This window comes from Chroicocephalus ridibundus, chromosome 1 (assembly GCF_963924245.1).
Source record: "Chroicocephalus ridibundus chromosome 1, bChrRid1.1, whole genome shotgun sequence".
Classification (NCBI taxonomy): domain Eukaryota; kingdom Metazoa; phylum Chordata; class Aves; order Charadriiformes; family Laridae; genus Chroicocephalus; species Chroicocephalus ridibundus.
The window spans coordinates 33,460,709-33,480,088 of NC_086284.1; the positions used below are offsets into that span (position 1 = coordinate 33,460,709).

General features: G+C 38.3%; 1 protein-coding gene across 8 annotated transcripts in view; it reads right to left on the reverse strand.

The window, feature by feature from the left end:
• Nucleotides 1-19,380, reverse strand: part of FNDC3A (fibronectin type III domain containing 3A) — a 123,226-nt gene that overhangs the window by 97,301 nt on the left and 6,545 nt on the right. For 7 of the 8 annotated variants that reach the window (XM_063334337.1, XM_063334347.1, XM_063334359.1 and 4 more), the window contains one exon: nt 6,745-6,874. The exons of the other annotated variant lie outside the window; for it this stretch is intronic. In XM_063334337.1, coding sequence (XP_063190407.1) covers nt 6,745-6,846 — 102 coding nt within the window. In that variant the 5' untranslated portion in view covers nt 6,847-6,874. The remainder of the gene's footprint in view (nt 1-6,744; nt 6,875-19,380) is intronic. 8 annotated transcript variants of the gene reach the window in all.

The following is a 19,380-nucleotide window of genomic DNA, read 5'->3' on the forward strand; positions in this document are numbered from 1 at the left end:
TTTGCAGAGCAGTTACATTTTTGTCAAAACTTACAGATATTACAATAGCTGTCTTCTGAGGAAACGTACGGAAGCAATAAAGGTGACTTTGTAAGTCTTGGACTCTGGCATTCAGGTCCTACCTTACTGAGCGTTAAGTGTCCCACAACACAGAGAAGAGGAGAGAAGGGGACCAGGAAACATGCCCGAGTCCAGGACACTACATGGACATAACTCTACCCTTCCAAACCTTAGCAATAGAGGAGCACGCAGACTCGGGAACCAGGCCCACTCACAACAGACTGCAGAGAGGAACTGAACTATCCCAGCGCTTATAGCTCCAGGCAACTTGTGCCTCCTCACCTCATTAAAAAAAAAAAAAAAAAAACAAACAAAAAAAACCCACCAAACCATACAGATCTTTAGTCACCTTCCTAAAACATGAAAACCGTCATCTTCCTGACATGCTTATTTCTCCCCATTGACTATATCAGCAACCTACAGTGACTAACTGACTTTAAATCCGATTTTCACATGTCATCCAATTATCCCAAATGTCAGTTTCTGAAGAGATTCATTCAACTGGGGAAATCTTGCCTCAAACATCTTGGGAGAAATCTACTGTATCAGAGACCAAAATTTATCTAGGAGTCATATCACACAAATGAAAACAGACATTTTAGAGAGAAAAAGGAGGATTACTCAGAGAAGTTTTATAAGGGTACTTCATTCCATGAGTTTTCACACTGAATACAAGTTGGAAAATCTACAAACTACACAGCCTTCACTCTTGTTTCTATGTTTGTTTATTTATATATATATATATATATATGGATGCTAACATAAATTGTGTGATAAATCGGATGCTGCTTTCTGCTAACGAAAAGCAGTATAGTACTTATACATAACTATACACCAAAGAATTTTGAATCTTCACTTTCTGCTGAGGATGATGGCTGCTTCTAGGAAATTCAAACCAAGCTTTCAACGCATCTGTAATCAAGGATACAGATTAAATACATTAGAGAAAGTTCTGATCTCAAAGACCAAATAAAAATTTACACTTAACCAAGACAAAACTTCATTCTTCCTGACCAAAAAATACTATTAGTTCAGATACAAAAAGGATGTAATTACCTTGAGGCATCAAAGCTCACATCCTCATAGCTTTCTTTTTTGTGGTGGTGTTTTTAAAAAAAAATCATAGCCATCAACCAGTTAAAAACTTTTAAGGAAAAGTTATTTTATATACAGAATGTCCCATATAAATTTGATTATGTATTTTCCAGTGATGGTTGCTACACAAAAGCACTCATCAATCCTGGAAAAAGTACAGCTTGATAATCAGCTTCCATAAGCCAGCACTGCTTACACACAGAAGCTGGCTGTTCCAGTGAACACATTTCTGGTGCGCTTCAATGCTATGAAGTCACTGAAGGATGGAAGAATAATTGTCAACTAAAACAAACTTTAATGAATCTCCAAAAGGAAAAGTTAGATGCATCTGCTAATTCAATAGAGCCAAAGGGGAAGTAAAAAAAAAAACCAAACAAACCCAAAAACAAAATACACAAGAAAAACCAACCAACAAAGAGACAGAAGCAGCCATGCATATACTCTGTGCTCTTTAAAATCAAAACACAGATAAAGGAAAGGAAAACAGCACAATATGTAAAGCAGTGAGAACAGTTATAACAGCGTATGTTGTTAAACTACTTTTAACATGGATTTTTTTTTTTGTGTAGAGGAAAAGATCATGAAACATATGCAGTTCTAGGCTTGATTTTCAGCAGCAAGGCAAAACCAAAGCAAGCTGGAACTTGATAGTGTACCATATGCTTTTCAGAAACAGAAGTGTCAGAACTAAAACTAAGGAAAAGCATTTAGTAATCTAGTTTACATCTTCACCATTACATTTCTGCTGGGACTCCATGTACGTAAACAATCTGAAATGCAAAAAAGGGGATTCTCAGAATTATTTCCTTTGTTTTTTTAGCCATCTATTAGTCTGCTGATTGGAGACTTCCTCCTATGATAACACATTAATCATAACTTTAAGATCAGAGGTATGATTATTTAAAGAAGAAATTGGTTTTAGAAATACTGCCTTGTAGATTTGATGCTAAATGTCTACTTCAGTTCAAAGAATTTGCACTTAAACTCACACACAGTATGTATATACACACACAGACGCATACTACATATATATACACACACACAGTGGGATTTTTTGAAAATCCACTAAGCATCCAAGCTTCTGAATAAAGCTTAGAGGACAAGCAACCAGCTTGCCAAGCCAGAAGTATTACTTTACACCTTGCTCAGAAATAAAGTTGACTGAAGGTCAAACACTATGTGTCTCATTCTCCAAAGATAAGGAAATGCTTAACAGGCTACTTTGGGAGTGCTATCTACTTTTTTGGTATTAAAGGACACCAAGGTTATATAGGGATGTCCCACTTCACAACTATTAGCTTTAGTGGAAAGGTGCAGAGAGGGTCCAGGGTTGCTGCAAACTTGTGTCAGCAATTTACTGATTGGTCTTGGAACAGCACCGGGTGTTGTAGAAACTTTCCAAAACAATTTAACATCGGTCTAATATCAGGAAAACAAAGTGTCTGTTACGGAAAGTAGTTTGAACTCTTGCCTCCTCATTTTCCTCTCAATCATGAGTTCACCTCCCCCCACCAAATCAGGACTCACGTAACCAAACACATGCTTCCTGTCCAGCCTCGGCAGTAATCAGTAAAGCCTCACTGCAGTAGTTACCCTTACATGAAAAACTGCTGTCCTCATAACTTGTTTTCTCAGTGTCACTTGGTTTCTATCAACTCCAATGGATCTTCTCCATACTTCATCCACAACCTTACTATATCCACAACCAAGATATAAGGAGTACATTACCCACACACATTGAATACAGTGATGAGAAGGTGCAAAAGCAGCACTTCCGGCTTGGTCTTTGCTTTTGATTTTCCCCAGTTTTGTTGCATGAAACTAACAGTAGTCCCCTGTTCTGTGGGACGCAGAACGCAGCAGTCTCCCATGGCAGCACTGAGTAGCGTACGAACATCCACAGAGTTTAAACTCTTCATGTTTTCTGCCTGAACACACACATTCCTCTAACTTTGTAGATTGTTTTGTTTTAAAACATGGCGGAAAGTTACAGCTTTAACCTGATCTGACACTTCCAGTCTTTGAAGCACATGACCTTTCATCTTACCATGTTCAAATATTTGTACTGCTATTTCACATTTAAGCTGCTAGCAGAACTTCAAGTATTTGAAATAGATTATCTTGAAGATACAAACTGTTCCAGAAAAGTACTGAATGGTCTATATCCACTTGGTAACTCAGTTATGCAGTATACACAACAACTGAAGGAAGGTGGAATTGATTAAAAAAAAAAAATCCTCAGATGTTTTACAGCTCAACAAAAACTTGCAAGTTTAAGATACAGTTAACTAGTCTAACATAAGAAATACCAACATATAGACAAAATATTTAAATAAAGAATTTTCTACCAGGTTTTCAATACTTTTTTCAGTCAGAACTGATTGAAACTAATTAGAACAGCTACAGTCCAACCTACACACTATGAAGACAGAAGAAAATATACATTTATTTACATGGACAAAATAGCTCTGAATTTTGATTGTAGGAACACAATTAAGTTCTGTCAGCACTACGGATTATGTTATAGATTATGCAATCCAACACCACAACACTGTTACGAAAGAAACTGGAAAGGTAGTTTTCATATATTAAGGAAGTAACCCCTACTGAATGTATTGTAGCTAAGCAAATAAGAGACTTTCAGAAAAACAAGCAACTCCACCTTGAAGGCAAAAGTCTTCGCACTTCTTGTGGCTTCAAAGTTACAAGAAAAAAACCCAAAGAATACAATGAACAATATCCTGGTTAAAATGTTTTTCAAAAAATAAGAAAAAGGCTCAGAATTACAACTTGTTGTACTTGATTACTTGAAAATATATACCCCTTTCATTAGTGTAGCATATAGAACAAACGTAACAACTAATTGTAAGATCCTTATAAATAAACAGTGGCCTGCCTGACCTTTCTGTGTTTTAATTGGGCAACCTTGACAGAGTAAGCAGTACCTGCAATCCTGGATTTCCTATTTTCAGATATACAACGTATTTTCTACTTAGTGATGGCTTTTAAATCATCAGATGCAAAAAGGGTTTCCACTAAAGTTTCCTGCTACTGAACAAATTCATTTGCAGATTCTTCATGAGTCATGTGTCAGATGTGAAAGAAAGGACAGAAAACGAAAGTTGCAGCCTTCACTAGACATTGTGGATCACAGAACAGTAGACAACATTGTGGTATAACTGCTAGTTATCATGAAATGAAGATAGAAAGTGACTGACTTTATTGATGACTGAGAATCCGCCCAATGCCTTGTGAAGATTCTCTTTTTTTATTTTTTAAAATAAACACTACCACTATCAGTTCCACTTTAGACAGTATTCTTAACTAGTAGCTTTTTTATTTTTAAATAAAAAAAGGACACCTACAGCATACATGATGTTTTTCCCGTAAGAATATTAACAGAAACCCCCACAAACTCATTTCTTTGAGGAAATTCTTTGCTTGTTTTCCAGTTTTAATCTTGCTTGGCAGGAAAAAAAGACATTATTTTAATGAAAAAGTATCCCCAAAAGAACATTTAAGCTCATAACTGATTCAAAATTTTGCACCACTATGGAGTAAGCTTGACAGCACAGCTTGACAGTCTTATTTTTGGGGAAGACAGAACAAGTAACTCAGTCTCAACTATCTTCAAAAGGTCATGGTGATTAGGGGAGGTACCCAAGTACTGGAAGAAAGCAAATGTCACCGCAATCTTCAAAAAAAGGGCAAGGAGGAGGATCCAGGAAGCTACAGGCCGGTCAACATCACCTTGAGCTCTGGGAAGATGAGCGAGCAAATCTTCCGAGAAGCCTTTTCCAAACACATTAAAGAAAAAGGTGATTGGGCGTAGTCAGTATAGATTCACAAAGGGAAAACCATGCCTGACAAACCTGGATGGCCTTCTACAATGAAACTACTATCTTGTTGAATAAGCGGAGAGCAGTAGATACTGTTTATCATGACTATAGCAAGACTTCTGACACTGTCTTGCATAACATCCTCACACAGAAACTGTTGAGGTACAGACTGAACTTAGGCAGTGAGGTGAACTGAAAACTGGCTCAGAGGGTTGCGATCAGCAGTGCAAAGTCCAGCAGGAGGTCATTCACTAGGCAACCACCTCAGTGGTTATTACTGGGACAGATTATGTTTACTATTTTCTTTAACGACATGAATGATGGGACAGAGTGCACCACCAACAAGTTTGCAAGTGATACAAAGTTGTGAGGAGTGGCTGATCCACTAGACGGCTGTACTGCCAGCCAGAGGGACCCTGACAGCAGAAGAAACGCTTTGAGTGGGGGAAAGCTGGACTGCATCATCTCCAGAGGTCCCTTCCAACTTCAAGGGTTCTGTGATACATCTATAAGATTTTTTAAGCAATAGTAAAAAGAAAGAATATTCACAATTGGGTAAGGAAAAGAAACGGTGGTGATGTGTTTCACTTTGCATAGGCATACTTTATTTTTTGTTTGCAAGGCTTTAAAATCAAAGTTTTCAAGGCAGATCATGTAAGGAAACAATAACAGTTCTCCGCTTGCATGTTACAGATTACTACTTCTAAATGTTTTGAAAGAAGAACTGGAAGAGAAAGCAACTTTGGATATTGTTTTTTCCCTTTTTTCTAGATTGTTTTATCCATACTTTCATTAAAGAGATTTGTCAGCTCTGTCTCTGTATTTAAGCTTCCTCTATATTGTGAGGATCTCACTGCAGCCCCAACCTTATATATGAATTGTTGCAATCCATTTTCCAGTCTTATTTTAGAGCTCTTTTCTGTGTTTTTACCCTAGAAATTAGCTCCTCTTCGTGATAAATAAGTATTTCTTCCGCATTAAGATCAAGCATGGGAATGGCAGACTATAAGAGACTTCCCTAGATCATCAAGTGCAGTCTCTTGCTATCACAGGCAGTGAATTCTCCATCTATTCAGATACTTCAATCCATTTAACTTAATTTTTCATTCCTTTTCTCCCATTGGAAGTCGCTGCAGAACTGTGCTTAGCTGGGGCTTAAAATATTCTTCTAGTGTTTTGCCAACGCTTCTTTCTCACTGGAGCTGACCTTTCTCAAGTGTTCTGAAACCATAATCATAAGTTTTTCTATCACCTTGTCTGGTTTTGTCTAAAAAAAAAATAAAATAATTGGGCAGACACTAACATACAAAAGCAAGTCCCACCATTCAAGATACCCAGCTGTAAGCAAGCGTCAGTCTAGAGGCCATAGAATTGTTAGCACATGTTGTGCCTGAGCTAGTAAGCTCTACCACAGGGGAGGGTTTATTAACTTTAACAAGGTCATGTGGTAATGTAAATATATAGCTTCCAAAGTAAGACTCATGCATGGCTAGACACCTTGGCAGCTGTTTGGTCCCATCCTTCTATGAAGATGTTCTTTCACAAGACAGGTTCTCTGCTTCATAGTCCTTACAAATCTCTTCTCTGCACCAGTTCTACACCTTCGCCTCCACCTCTAAAACACATGCATAGCCAAGGCTGCACAAAAGTATTCCAGATGAAGGGTTACTATCTTTTACAGTGTCAATGATGCTGTTGGAATGAAGGGAAAAAAAAAAAAAAAAAAAGAAATATACTGAAGTTTCCTTACCTGTTGTGCTCCATCCCCACTAACAATAGGGGAAGTTAGAAGAGGGATTTCACTACTTATAATCGAAGTGGTATCCAGTAATGGTGGATGTTCTGCCATCATTGATGGTAACACTAATTCACAAGATCACCTGCAAAGAAAAGTTACTCAAATGGTTAAACTATACAAATATTTCTGAATAATCACCCCTAAAAACAGCATCAGTTAAAAAAAATTATGAAATTAGACACCTTTTGAAAGTATGTTTCCACAACATACCAGCAATCGTATAAACTTCAAGGTTTTGCCAGCCAGTATAAGCCTTATTTACACAGAGGGCAGGTTTAGACCCCCTCTAGCGGCTGAACCTTAAAGATGATACATCACAGCCTTGGAGCTAACAATCCTGAATCTTTTATCTTTGGTTATAAATCAAAATATTTTGTCTAAGTTCAACTGTCACTGCTGAAAAAACACATACTAGAAAAAATAGGGGGGGGAAAAAAAAAGCATAGTTGCCTTAGAAATTACATATATAGGGTTCCTGTTTATATGAAACGGTAAAAAACTGAGATCTACAAAAAGGGACACTGGTTTGTAGGGTTTTTTTTTCTTTTCGTTTTTTTTAAAATCACCAACCCACTTTTTCTACTATTATAAATAATAAGACACTTATTTTAGGAATGACTAGTTCCTAAAAATGTTCAAGTGAGACATAAATGAATAAAAAAACCACAACAAAACCTCTGCACAATCTGACATTTCTTTACTTTTAAAGTGTATTAGACACAGAATTAAAACTGTGTCATTTTGATAACCTGTGGCCCTTTAGAAGCTTTACCAGCAGCTAAAACTTGGGAGGTGGGAAAAAGAGGTAATGCCTGCACACAAAATTATAATCCTCATAACTATACTATGAAAAAGCCCTCGCTAGCACACACTGTAAAGTTACATGAAATCTGATGACAATAAAAACAGCCACCAGGCAAAAGGCGCATAAAAAAGGTGATCCACTTCAACTCTGATGAGTGTCAAGTAACAGCGTAACAGAAAGCAAGATTCAGCCAAGAGTTCCTTTCAATTACATTAACAAGCAATAAGTAATGTGTTTTCTGATACTTTGCGTGTTAGTGCTATATGAAGACTAGACGGAAGAATTAAGACCAGAAAAGCTGAAGATTACCATTTTTCCATGCCAGAAATACATATTGCAAGTCTAAGAAGCTGCTTTTGGAATTTTATTTTATTTTGTTAAAAAAAAAAAATCACTAAGTTATGCTCGTTTAGTGTACTGCTCTTAACTCCATCCCAGCCAGACTAAGTACGCTTAGCTTTTGGGTAGAGAAAAAAAAAAAAAGAAAAAATAATTAGATCAACAAGAATTGAGAAATCGATATTTCTTAACAAAACAACAGGTGGAAAGAATTCACTAGCGGTGAATGGTGCATTCAGAATTCCCACAAGGGAATCACATTTTGCATCTGAAAACAGAACTTAATATGAAACATAGACATAAAGATTAAGCTGAGAATAAGCTTGTACAGTATTTTTAAAGCAGAACTGCCTCTCTTAGCCAGTACTTACAGTAGCCTGGTGAAAATAAGTAGATACAATTTTAAAGTCACACAGCCTGACAGTAATGTTACAGGTTTTTAAAGTTTTGCCTTGATCTCATCTGACTAGTGAAAGTCTACAAACACTTCTAAACTTCTAACACAGACACACTGTCCGCTCATAAACAGAGATGCTTACTAGTTAGAGCATATAAAACTTACTTTAAATGAAGAGATACCTGATAAAATTCAAGGACTGATCAAGTCATCTTAATGACACTGACTTTGGTACCAAGTTCTAGAGATGATATGTGGTTAATTTACGAGCTGCTGTTACAGCTTACTACTCAGAAGTGTTCTCTAAAACTATCTCCATCCCATCCAGTTGACTGCTTTTACTGGTTTGCCCCTCTAAGGCAGATGTTGTTGTATATCTGCTGTGGGTTGAAATCTGTAATACAGTGCTGTCAGTACAAGACGACTAACACAGAACAAAGACTTCCCATTTTCTAGAAAATGCATTAACAAAGCACTACAAGCCCCTCACACAGCTACACATATACAGTATGATTTAGCTATTCCCATGCTGAAGGTTGTCCTATATAACTATAAAACTATGAACTTGGGAAAAAAAAGGCATTCTGAAATTATTTTAGTGGTTTCATTTACTATCCTGGTCTTCTCTGCAAAGATTAAAGTTGGGGGAAAAAATCCCTCTAGGTTAAAAGACTTTGAAACCTAACTGTGATTACTTAAGAATTCATCACCGCTTATGCCAAGTCATTTATACCTGCTTAGCCAGACTAATTAGTCTCTCAAGCAATGAGGACAGAGTTTTATATTCCTACCTTACTTTAAAAGCTTTCCCACTTATCAAAAAATCCTCCAGGCTACAGTCAGTCCCCACCACTTCTGCAGGTGGCAGAGGGCTGATGAAAGTTATTTGGATCATCTTTCAAGCTAGCAAGTTGGTAAGCTTCCCAGGATATCATCCAATGACTGTTTAATGTAAAATGAAGGCACAGCCTGGAAGCATGGGTTAGGATGAAGGCATCCCTTCTTCCCACGATAGCTACAGCCAGGCTTGCTCTTCTGTCACCTCTTGATCTTACAGCTCCAAATAATTTGCACTCCTATCTACAGTGTCACAGACAGAAAGTTAATTCCAATACTCCCAGACTAACCTGGCTTGAATTTCCCCAGGTTTAAGTTTAACCCAGCTTATGATTCCAAGCCACTGTGCTAATGACTAGCCTCTTATATAAGAATGCACTAACTTCCTTTACCACATACAATGACTTTTGACTGAATTCACAACTTACGATGCTCTCAGTGCTATCACCATTTATTAGGCATGAATCAAAACATGTCTATCAAATTGGACACCAGTGAGAATTAAACATAACCCAAACTGACTCAAATACAACCATTATGACAACTTGTTCAGCCCTTCCAAGACAGTAGCAGCTCTAGACATATGTAAAATTTGGTCTCAGGTTCATTCATTCTCTCACATAGGTGTTTAATGATTTGATTTGTATGAAGATTAGTTTCCCAGAGGCACCTGAGTGCTTAGGTGGGTAGTCCACCTTTGCACACTGCCTTCAGTGCCTTAACCAGGCCACAGCTAAATTCCATGTCTGGATCCAAGTGTTTGATTTATTCCAGAGACAAAGCACACTGCTCATCAATAAGCCCTGACAGGAGGTACTAGGTATAGTGTTATTCCTGACACCCTCTGTAACAATAATAAGAGTGCTACCTGTCAGACTGCGTAATCAATCTAAGGGAAAAAATAAATCAATGCTTTCTTGACAATACAATATTAGATTTCTCTGCAATGCCACTGAACTAGTCTTGAAGTCTAAAGGTTTAAACTTCACACCAATGTGGGTGTATGCTACATGTATCATCAACAGCCTTTTCCCCTATCAGTAGTCAAGAGACAGCAATCTGTACAAGTCAGTGCATATAATCTGGTCAGACAGTAAGACATGGTACGTCCACCAGCTGCAGGTGCCTTTTCTTTTTAGCTATGAGGACAAATAAAGACAGACAGAAATTTGAAAAAGGAGAAGGTATGTGTGGCGGAAGTAGTCAGGGAAAACAGACAAAAGGCTGGCATGAAAATAAGCAGAAGTGCTTAATAAACGTATCTTGGAAATAAATGTCATTATATCACATTGGATGCAAGGACATCAAATGAGCACAGACAGAGTTTTTAAAAATCAGCAGACTTGGAAAACTTGCATTCTCGACTTCTGTAAGAAGAGACCTACCTAGATCTTTGAAAAAGACTTGCAAATAACTGGGAAAGTCCTGGGAAAGTCTCAGAGGTCCGGAAGAAAACTGTAAGTCTTGCATGAAATGCTCTATTGTAAAAGGTCAAATGGGACAATCGAGGTCTGTTAGCCAACAGTGATCTGAGACCAAATAGAAGTAAATAGTTGACACTGGATGTTATTTGTAAAGAATTAAAAGACAAGTATGATTGATGGAAAAAAGCTTATCCAATTAATTTGATGAGAATCTTCTGGTGATGGGTATTGCTGATAAAGGTACTAATAAGAGAACTGGAAAAACAATCTTAAACTTTATTTAGCATTACATAACATTTCTCTTCAAAAAAAACACAGAACAAGTATTACATGATTAAAACTGGACAGACAGCCCTTAAACATGAACAGTAAATACAGAGTTGTTGAACATGAGGGTTTCCAATAAGAAGGAAAGGTATCAGTTTTTGACGTATCATTACAGAACACGTTTTTATCTCAGCTCTCAGGAAAAAAAAAAAAAAAGAAGAAAGAAAAAAGAAAAAGGAAGTCAGAAGGTAGTCTGGAAACGACAAACCATGTCAGTGATAAGAGATCGAGTCATTTTACTCCACTAAAATGGCATGAATAGCTTAAAAAGCTAGACATAACAAAAGGCTTTAATACATAAAGGTAAAGCTATTCTTTCTAAAATAAGAATGAACTCAGTCCTATGAATTCTTAAACGGATAGGATAATAGAGGTGGACAGCCAAACGCAAGCTCCCCAAAAGGCTGTATCAGTTATATCAACAGGTGTACCTCACTTAGCAACAAGGAGGACGTTTTCCCTGCCTCTGTCTGCAAATAGCTACAGCTTCCACTGGAATAACATAACAAGCTTTGTCTCCAATTTGCTGACAAAATTGTTGATACCTGTCCAAAAGAGCAGTAATAAGTGACTACAACTTCTTGAAAATATTGTTCCATATTGAAAATACTTGAAAGCAAAGTATGTGCATACCATAATTTCAGCCTTACTCCGCATAAAACTGTTCTGGACGACATAACTACCTTCCAACACCAGCTAGCTTCCCAATGTACTCAGGATTTAGTGAGGTCTTGAAAAGGACACAAGAAAAGCAGCCTGCATTTGGACAACAGGTAAGGCTCAGCCTGCAGAGCCACTACAAACAATTCACTAGCCTATTGTCGTATTTCCTCCACCACTGAAAACTAATGGATGCAGCAGCCTTCAGGAGGGGTAAAATAACACGTGCAATAAATCTAAGGATTTATTTAAGGCCAACTCACTACACCATTCTTGTGGACATATTAAAAGAGACCAGGCAAGGAAGACGACACATTAGATGAACAGATAGGTAATACACTGTTGCTAAGCACAGGAACAGCCAAGAAGTAATTTTCTACCAGTGGCGCATTAAAGGCATGGTTATTTAGAAATCTATACTGACTCATGCACAGCAACAATGGCTGCATGAACAGCTATCTCATTTCTTGTCTTGCTACTGAATATACTGAACTAGTAGCAGACATTCCGAGTGTAATTCAGGATCACTAACTCAGCTGACACAGTTCTTTCAGAATCTGTCTGTCCTAGGACACAAGGAAAGTACAAAGTCTCCTGAGATTTTAACCAAGTTGTGTACGTTAACGCTTTGTACAAGACTTAGAGAGCAAACTACCTATTCCTCACTACCCCCATCCGAACTGCTATTCATTTTGCTTATGAAATGAATTTGAAAAGACTTTGAAAGATTTTTCTGAAGGCTATCAAAGATGAAAAAAAGGGAAGGCATCTAAATTTACTGGACATGATTTGTTTAGAGACTCCAGAGTTATGCCTGAGGAACCATTAAGGAATGGATTACACTAATGAGCCAATAGGCTAAATGATGTTAAGGCTCTGAGACTAAGTTCCCCTCAATAGTTCAGTAAGCAAGTTTGCCTTCCTGAACTGTAATGACAACTTAACCCAACCCTTAAATGCCTTCAGATTTTGTCCTTTAAGGTTGCTGTGGCACTACTCTCATGTTCTGAAGACTTATATAATTCTGTTTTTTACTCAGTCAATCGTTTATTAAGGGTTAAAGAATATTGTAAGGCTGAGATCATTGGGCAGTGCATTTCCTATGCACATGCAAGAGATCAGCATTTCCATCTCCAAGAGACTAGCAGCTGATCTTAACGACAGTCTCTGAAAAACACATCAGCATTAAATCAGCTGGATCACCAAGGTAAAACAACATGAGTCAGCAGCACGTGTCCTCGTAGCAACGAAGGCTAACAGCATACTGGGCTGTATTAGCAGAGAAGCACAGCCGATGTGCTGATGGAAGAGATTATTCCTAACTATTCAACATTTATAAGGTGGTATCTGGAATACCACGTCCAGTTTTGCTCTTCCCAGCCACCTCCTCCTCCTCCCCAGTACGAAAGAGATGCCACAAAGACCATTACTGGGCTTAGGCCCATGAAAGACAAGGAGAAGCTAAGAGCACTAGAGTAGTCAGGGGGTCACCTATTGGCTGGATTCCACTACCTGAAGGATGCTTGTCAAAAGCTTAAATCAAACTCTTCTTGGAAGCACACAGAAGAAGTACAAGAAGTGATGGACACATGCTGCAACGCTGGAAATTATGTCTGAACACAAAGCAAAAAAAGACATCTTCACAATGACAGTGGTGTAGCACTGGCATAGGTTGCCCTGAGAGAGCTGCATTAATGTCTATCCTGTAGATCAGTGGTCTCTAAAGTGGGGTGCACACACCCCAGGTGGTACACAAGACAATCCCTTGGGGTGCGGGAAGAAAATATTTTTTGTCACTGATGAATAAAAAATATTTTTAAACAGCATTTTTCATCTTTATCTCATCCTTTCTTTTTCTGTTTATGCTTTGTAGTGTACATACTGTATTAGTAGATGGAGTAGCACATGCATATAATTTAAAAATGTATGTATATTGGAGGCGCACGCTTAAAACATGTTTACTGATGGGGTGCATGATCGTAAGAGTTTGGAGACTACTAAGAAAGTCAAAACCTGACCATGCAAGGTCCTGACAAATGGCTGAAGAAGGCAATCATCTCCAAAGGCCACTTCTGAGAGGAATTCTTCTATGAGTTCCAGAGTATTAGTCAATCAAAATACAACATTTAATGCCAAAGTTAAATGGTTTTCAGTAGATCTGAACCCAGAGAGGGGACAACAGTTTGTCTCCCAAGCTCTTAAAAGCTGTCAGACTCTTAATTCAGAATTTCAAAGTAACAGTGATAGTGCTAATCAAAGATCAAACTCACAGACTGAAGGGTCAAACTTTGGAAGACATACCCACAGCACTGTCCATAACAGAATTACTTTATACTGGCCTTTCTTCTAAGAAAAGGAGGAAAGCTGCATTCAAGGATGACTATGAATTAAAAAGTTATACTTTTGTACTAAGCTCCCAACACACACAGGCTTTCCATTTCAGTTGGGCTGTAGATACTACTATGAAACATTTAGTGATATCTAGTAACAATGCTGGGTACAAAAAAACCCACCAAACCTAAGGAGAACTCCTTTCCTAGAGATTCACTGCTTCTGGTTATTGAGTTTGATAAAAAACGCAATCAATCGGTTTTCCCTTAACTGGAGGACTTATAAGGCCACACTCCACAGTGGTATCTCTGGTGCCTGCTGAAGGAGAAATATGTATTGCCAGCTTTTTCCTCAGTTTTTGTGATTTACAGAGTGCTGCTTCTTTACCTACCTACTTACCATCATAATACTTAGAGCAACTTAATACTCTTTCACATCCTAATTCTGTCAAATCTGGTGACCAACAGATACAAATAGATTTATTATTACACAAGAGCCTTGATTCTACACAACACGAGGATGGAAGTTTAAGCAGGGACAAAAGTGCCCAAGAAAGAAAGGGCACAGCATAAGGAACAGGCTCAATGAAATCAATAATAAATGTTTCCACACTGCATGTTGCTGTTACATGAGAAGTGATAAAAACAGGGCTACTCCGGGACTTTTTTTGTCAGTAGTGCAGTTTCATACATGCTTCAGCCTGTATCACATCACAGCTGCTAATTCAAGGTTGCCATAAGGTATATTTTCCCAGTGGGCTTGGTACAGCAGAGCAGGTGTGCATTCCACCTTCACCAGGTCCTCCTGCAGCTACGCTTCCCCAGGAACCACAGGCAAGGCTCATCCTCAGGTCCAGACAACTTCCAGTAAGAAGAAAAAGCTTTTCTGAAGAGCAGACAACACTTCCTGGGTTTTGCCAAAGATTAAGGCATGAACTTACAGAATCAGAAAGACCAAAAAAACATCACCCAATCCTAATGCATGAAATGCTTTGATTTTGCCTTCTCCAACATGAAGACAGCAGATGCACTTTAAAAATAAATATATTTCAAACAGCTGAAGTAATAAAGCCCTATTTTATTTAGATTAGACCCTCACATCTGAGTGACTCTTCTTTTCAAGAAGATGCAAGCTACTATTTAAACTTTTCCAGTGACTGAGGTGTTTGTAAGTACTCACCACATCCGTTCTTTAGTGCCTACTGTGAGATAAATTTATTCTTTATTATTTCCTACAGTCCTTAAAAGATATGTCCTGCCTGCCAATTTGAGACTTGTAAAATTACTATCAGGATTCCTTCCAATCTGTCAAATTGGCCATCCAGTTCAGAAGTCATCAGATAAGAGTGGACAAATACAAGCGTCCAAGACATACAAATATGCTAAAGTGAGGAAAATTCTAGAAACAAAATACACCGATGCATCCCTAGGGTGCACAGGAAAGAACAAAGCATATGCAACAGATGTTAGTCATGTCACCTGATGCGCTACGGGAAAAAGCTTGGACACAGTGATGTAGCTGATGCAAAAATGTATTAGAATATAATTACCCAGAGATCCATAAGGTTGTAGCTGAGCTATTAAAGTTAAGAAGCATGCTGAAGAGTTTTGCGTTTAAGAATCAGAAGAGAGCAGAATGATTTTAATTTTTTTCTCCATACATTTATCACAATTTCTAGTCACACAGTTTTGGATGTAGCAATTACGGTATACTAGCTTTTCTTTTTCAGTTCTGCACTAATTATTTCAATTAATATGCAATTTATTTAAAAGATGTGCTTTGTTTTTCATAAAGTATTTTTCCTGTTTTAGAAAAGTGTTTCCTGGAAAATTTGATAAAACATTCTCTAATACAGAAGTTTTATTTTTTATTAGAAGAATGGTGTTCCATGGAACATTTCTATTTCACTAATTTGACAAACTTGTTTTAAGTAAAGTGAAAATGAAATGGCTGTTCCCTTTAGTCCTGTTGTTCATAATACTAAAGTTGTAATAGACAATACAGGAAAATTATAAAAAAGTATAGTTTCATAAAGTAAATCAACAAAGTCAAAGTCTGACATTCACTAGAAACTATAATCAAAATAGTTAAAAATGAAGATATGCAAAATGTTTTAATAAGCACTGGAACTCCCTATAGGAAAAAAGAATCTACAATCTCTACCATAAATATGGAAATACTTCAACTGTAGCTCTCAAGTGGTGTCACAGATACTCACTAAACACAATTCTCAAACAAGTCTGAGAAATGTGATACACATCTCTCTTCATACTGTGTTACCACTGGAAGGCAAACACTAAAAGTTGGAAAATGAATGCAATACTGTTATGAAGAAAATACTAACTGATGAGCAAATGCAAGTGCACTTAAACAGCCAAAACGGTTACTGGATCCAACTCACTCCCAGTAGTTCTTGCCGGTTCTCCTCAAAGCAAGAATGGCCAAGCCACACATTGGTAAACTGTAGCATTGCAGGAGTTAAGCATATTATAGTAAATCAATACCTACTTCAGGTTACCTTCATATTCCAAGTTGTGAACCGCAATGATTTAGGAGCGGTTTCAAATGCAGTTCATGCATTCATGTTATGAGTACTATAACCTATACGAGAATGCATAGTAGACAACTGGAAACACTCCAGCTGTTCAAGTTTAATGCATTTGTATTTATGAGCCAGCAGTTTTTGAATCTGAGCCAAAGAGGCTAAGGTCTTACTAGTAGCTGATGTAGAATATTAAATTTTGAAGGTGAAGGCTACATAGAGAAGAACTAGACGCTGATAAACCAGTCATCTAGAGAGGCATAATATGGACACTTACCACCTCATCTTGTCCAGAACGACTGTTAAATGCTTGACTGTACATAACAGGACCAGCGCAACAGAGACTACCTGAAAACACCACATTCTGGTTTTAAATGTTATTGTAATTAGATTCTTAAAACACCATCCACTGTCCTTATCTGGATCAAGTACATATAACTTGAAGTTGTTGCATAAGAAGAATTCAGTACTTTCCAACTATTTGCCCCTCCCTTTTATACCTTCAAAGAAAAGAAGCCTAAACTGGTTCTGTAACTTTTAGGAAGCGATAAGCGCAACCATATCACAAATCAGAATTAATCTGTTCATTTTACTCAGAACTAATTTGACAGCGTGCATTTTAAAAATCAATGAGTAAACTGTCAGCACCTGGGTGCAATCTTATGCCTAGCCTTTAGCAGGTACATCAATCTCATTCAGTATCACACATTGTTTGGGAGCTATCCCGTGGCCTCCTTTGTCTTACAGGAACACCTTCCTTTTAGATACTCTTGGGAAGTATCCTCAAAAAGAAATGAGGAGAGTGAACTGCATAGCGTATTTTTTGCACCACTCCAATGCAATTCCACTTCATTTATGCTACGCTGATCTGAACTGTGGGGCTGTTTTGTTTTACACTCCTGTTACTCTCAAGAACTTCCTTAAACCCTGCTAGTTTTACTTTTATACCAGCTAAATTAGGTTCTTGTAAGCCTCTGCCAGAACTGGATTTCCTTCAGTTTATTTTCTGAAAATCACACGGGCTCAAAAACAACTTGGCCTTTCCCTGTTAACCATTACTCTTGCCTTCACTTCTGTTTAAGAACGTGCTTATTTTTTGAGAAAACAAGCAAATTCAATGCCAAGAATCAAGCTAGTTCTTCGTTTGTTATCAACTCCCCCTTTTTGGTAGCTATGAGTAGCAAGGGCAAATTTTCAAAATAATGTTTCATATGATTCCTTTAAGGCAAACTAAAAACATGGCTATATTTTTATTAATGTGATGCAACTGGTCAGTGAGATAAATTTATTGCAGAGACAGCTGCTGGTGTTGGAGCTACAAAGAGTGCATGATTCAAGCAGAACAAGCGGCTTTTAAAGAACTCTTATGAAAAAGCTTTTTCCTGCTCATTCTGAAAAATGAAAACTATGCTATCCAAATGCAAAATTACGTAGGATCAATAAGGCTACAAGTCTAACAGATTTTAAAATTTCCCTACACTGATTCTCTTGGAAAACCATCACCACCAAATCCACCAAAAAAGAAGGTGTTTTGAGGCCTAACAAACACATTTGAAAGATGTTCTTTCATCAAGACTTTAAACTGCTGTTAAGTCAGTTCTGCTAAATCATAGTAGCAGCTCCCACTTGCACTCCTGCAAGCAATCGGTCAACAATACAGTGAACTGAACCGCAGGACAGATGTAGTTTAAAATTAGTCTTACAAAAATGGGTCATTTTTAACATAAAACAGTTGCCTGACCCATTTCACTTATGCAAATACACAAATGAATGCCAAGCATAGGAATAAGCAGAGAGGAACTGCTTCTTCCAGTGTCAATGCACAGCATTCATGAAGCTACCAAACACGGTAGTAAAAAAGGTCAAGAGACAGTCAACCTGGCAGGTGCTTCACTTCCCTAATATTAAACTTCATCACAATGGTACCAAAGCAGTTACTCGCATGCCATGTAAATGAATTAAAGCGGGGTAAGTTACAGAATGGTTCGGGTTGGAAGGGACCTTAAAGATCATCTAGTTCCAACCCCCCTGCCACGGGCAGGGACACCCCCTACTAGACCAGGCTGCTCAAAGCCCTATCCAGCCTGGCCTTGAACACCTCCAGGGATGAGGCATTGACAACTTCCTTGGGCAATCTGTCCCAGTGTCTCACCATCCTCACAGTAAAGAATTTCTTCCTGATATCCAATCTAAATCTACCCTCTTTCAGTTTGAGGCCGTTACCCTATGTCCTATCATAACACTCCCTGATAAAGAGTCCCTCCCCATCTCTCCTGTAGGCCCCCTTTAGGTACTGGAAGGCTGCAATAAGGCCTCCCTGGAGCCTTCTCTTCTCCAGGCTGAACAACCCCAACTGTCTCAGCCTGTCCTCATAGCAGAGGTGCTCCAGCCCTCTCATCATCTTTGTCGCTCTCCACTGGACCTGCTCCAACAGGTCCACGTCCTTTTTGTGTTGAGGACTCCAGAGCTGCATGCAGTACTCCAGGTGGGGTCTCACCAGAGCAGAGTAGAGGGGCAGAATCACCTCCCTCAACCTGCTGGCCAGACTTCTTTTGATGAAGCCCAGGATGGGGTTGGCTTTCTGGGCTGCAAGTGCACATTGCCTGCTCACGTTGAGCTTCTTGTCTACCAGCACCCCCGAGTCCTTCTCCTCAGGGCTGCTCTCAAGCTAAGTCAAACAGCATGTTAAGCTGAATGCACCTCTTGAAAACTAATGTGCTACTCGTGCAAGAGTTCTCCAATGAAAGTGTCTCTGCAACTGCAGAAGGGGAAGACAGCAAAACAAGAGCAGGTTTCCCAGATGACACCAGCACGCCCTTTGCCCAAGTTCCACCCCATCCTCCAAAACTTTTAGTAAATTAAAACACCGTGAGACCAACTAGTTTGATTGCCTAATCAAGTCAGCAGGACAAAGCAGCTCTCAGCT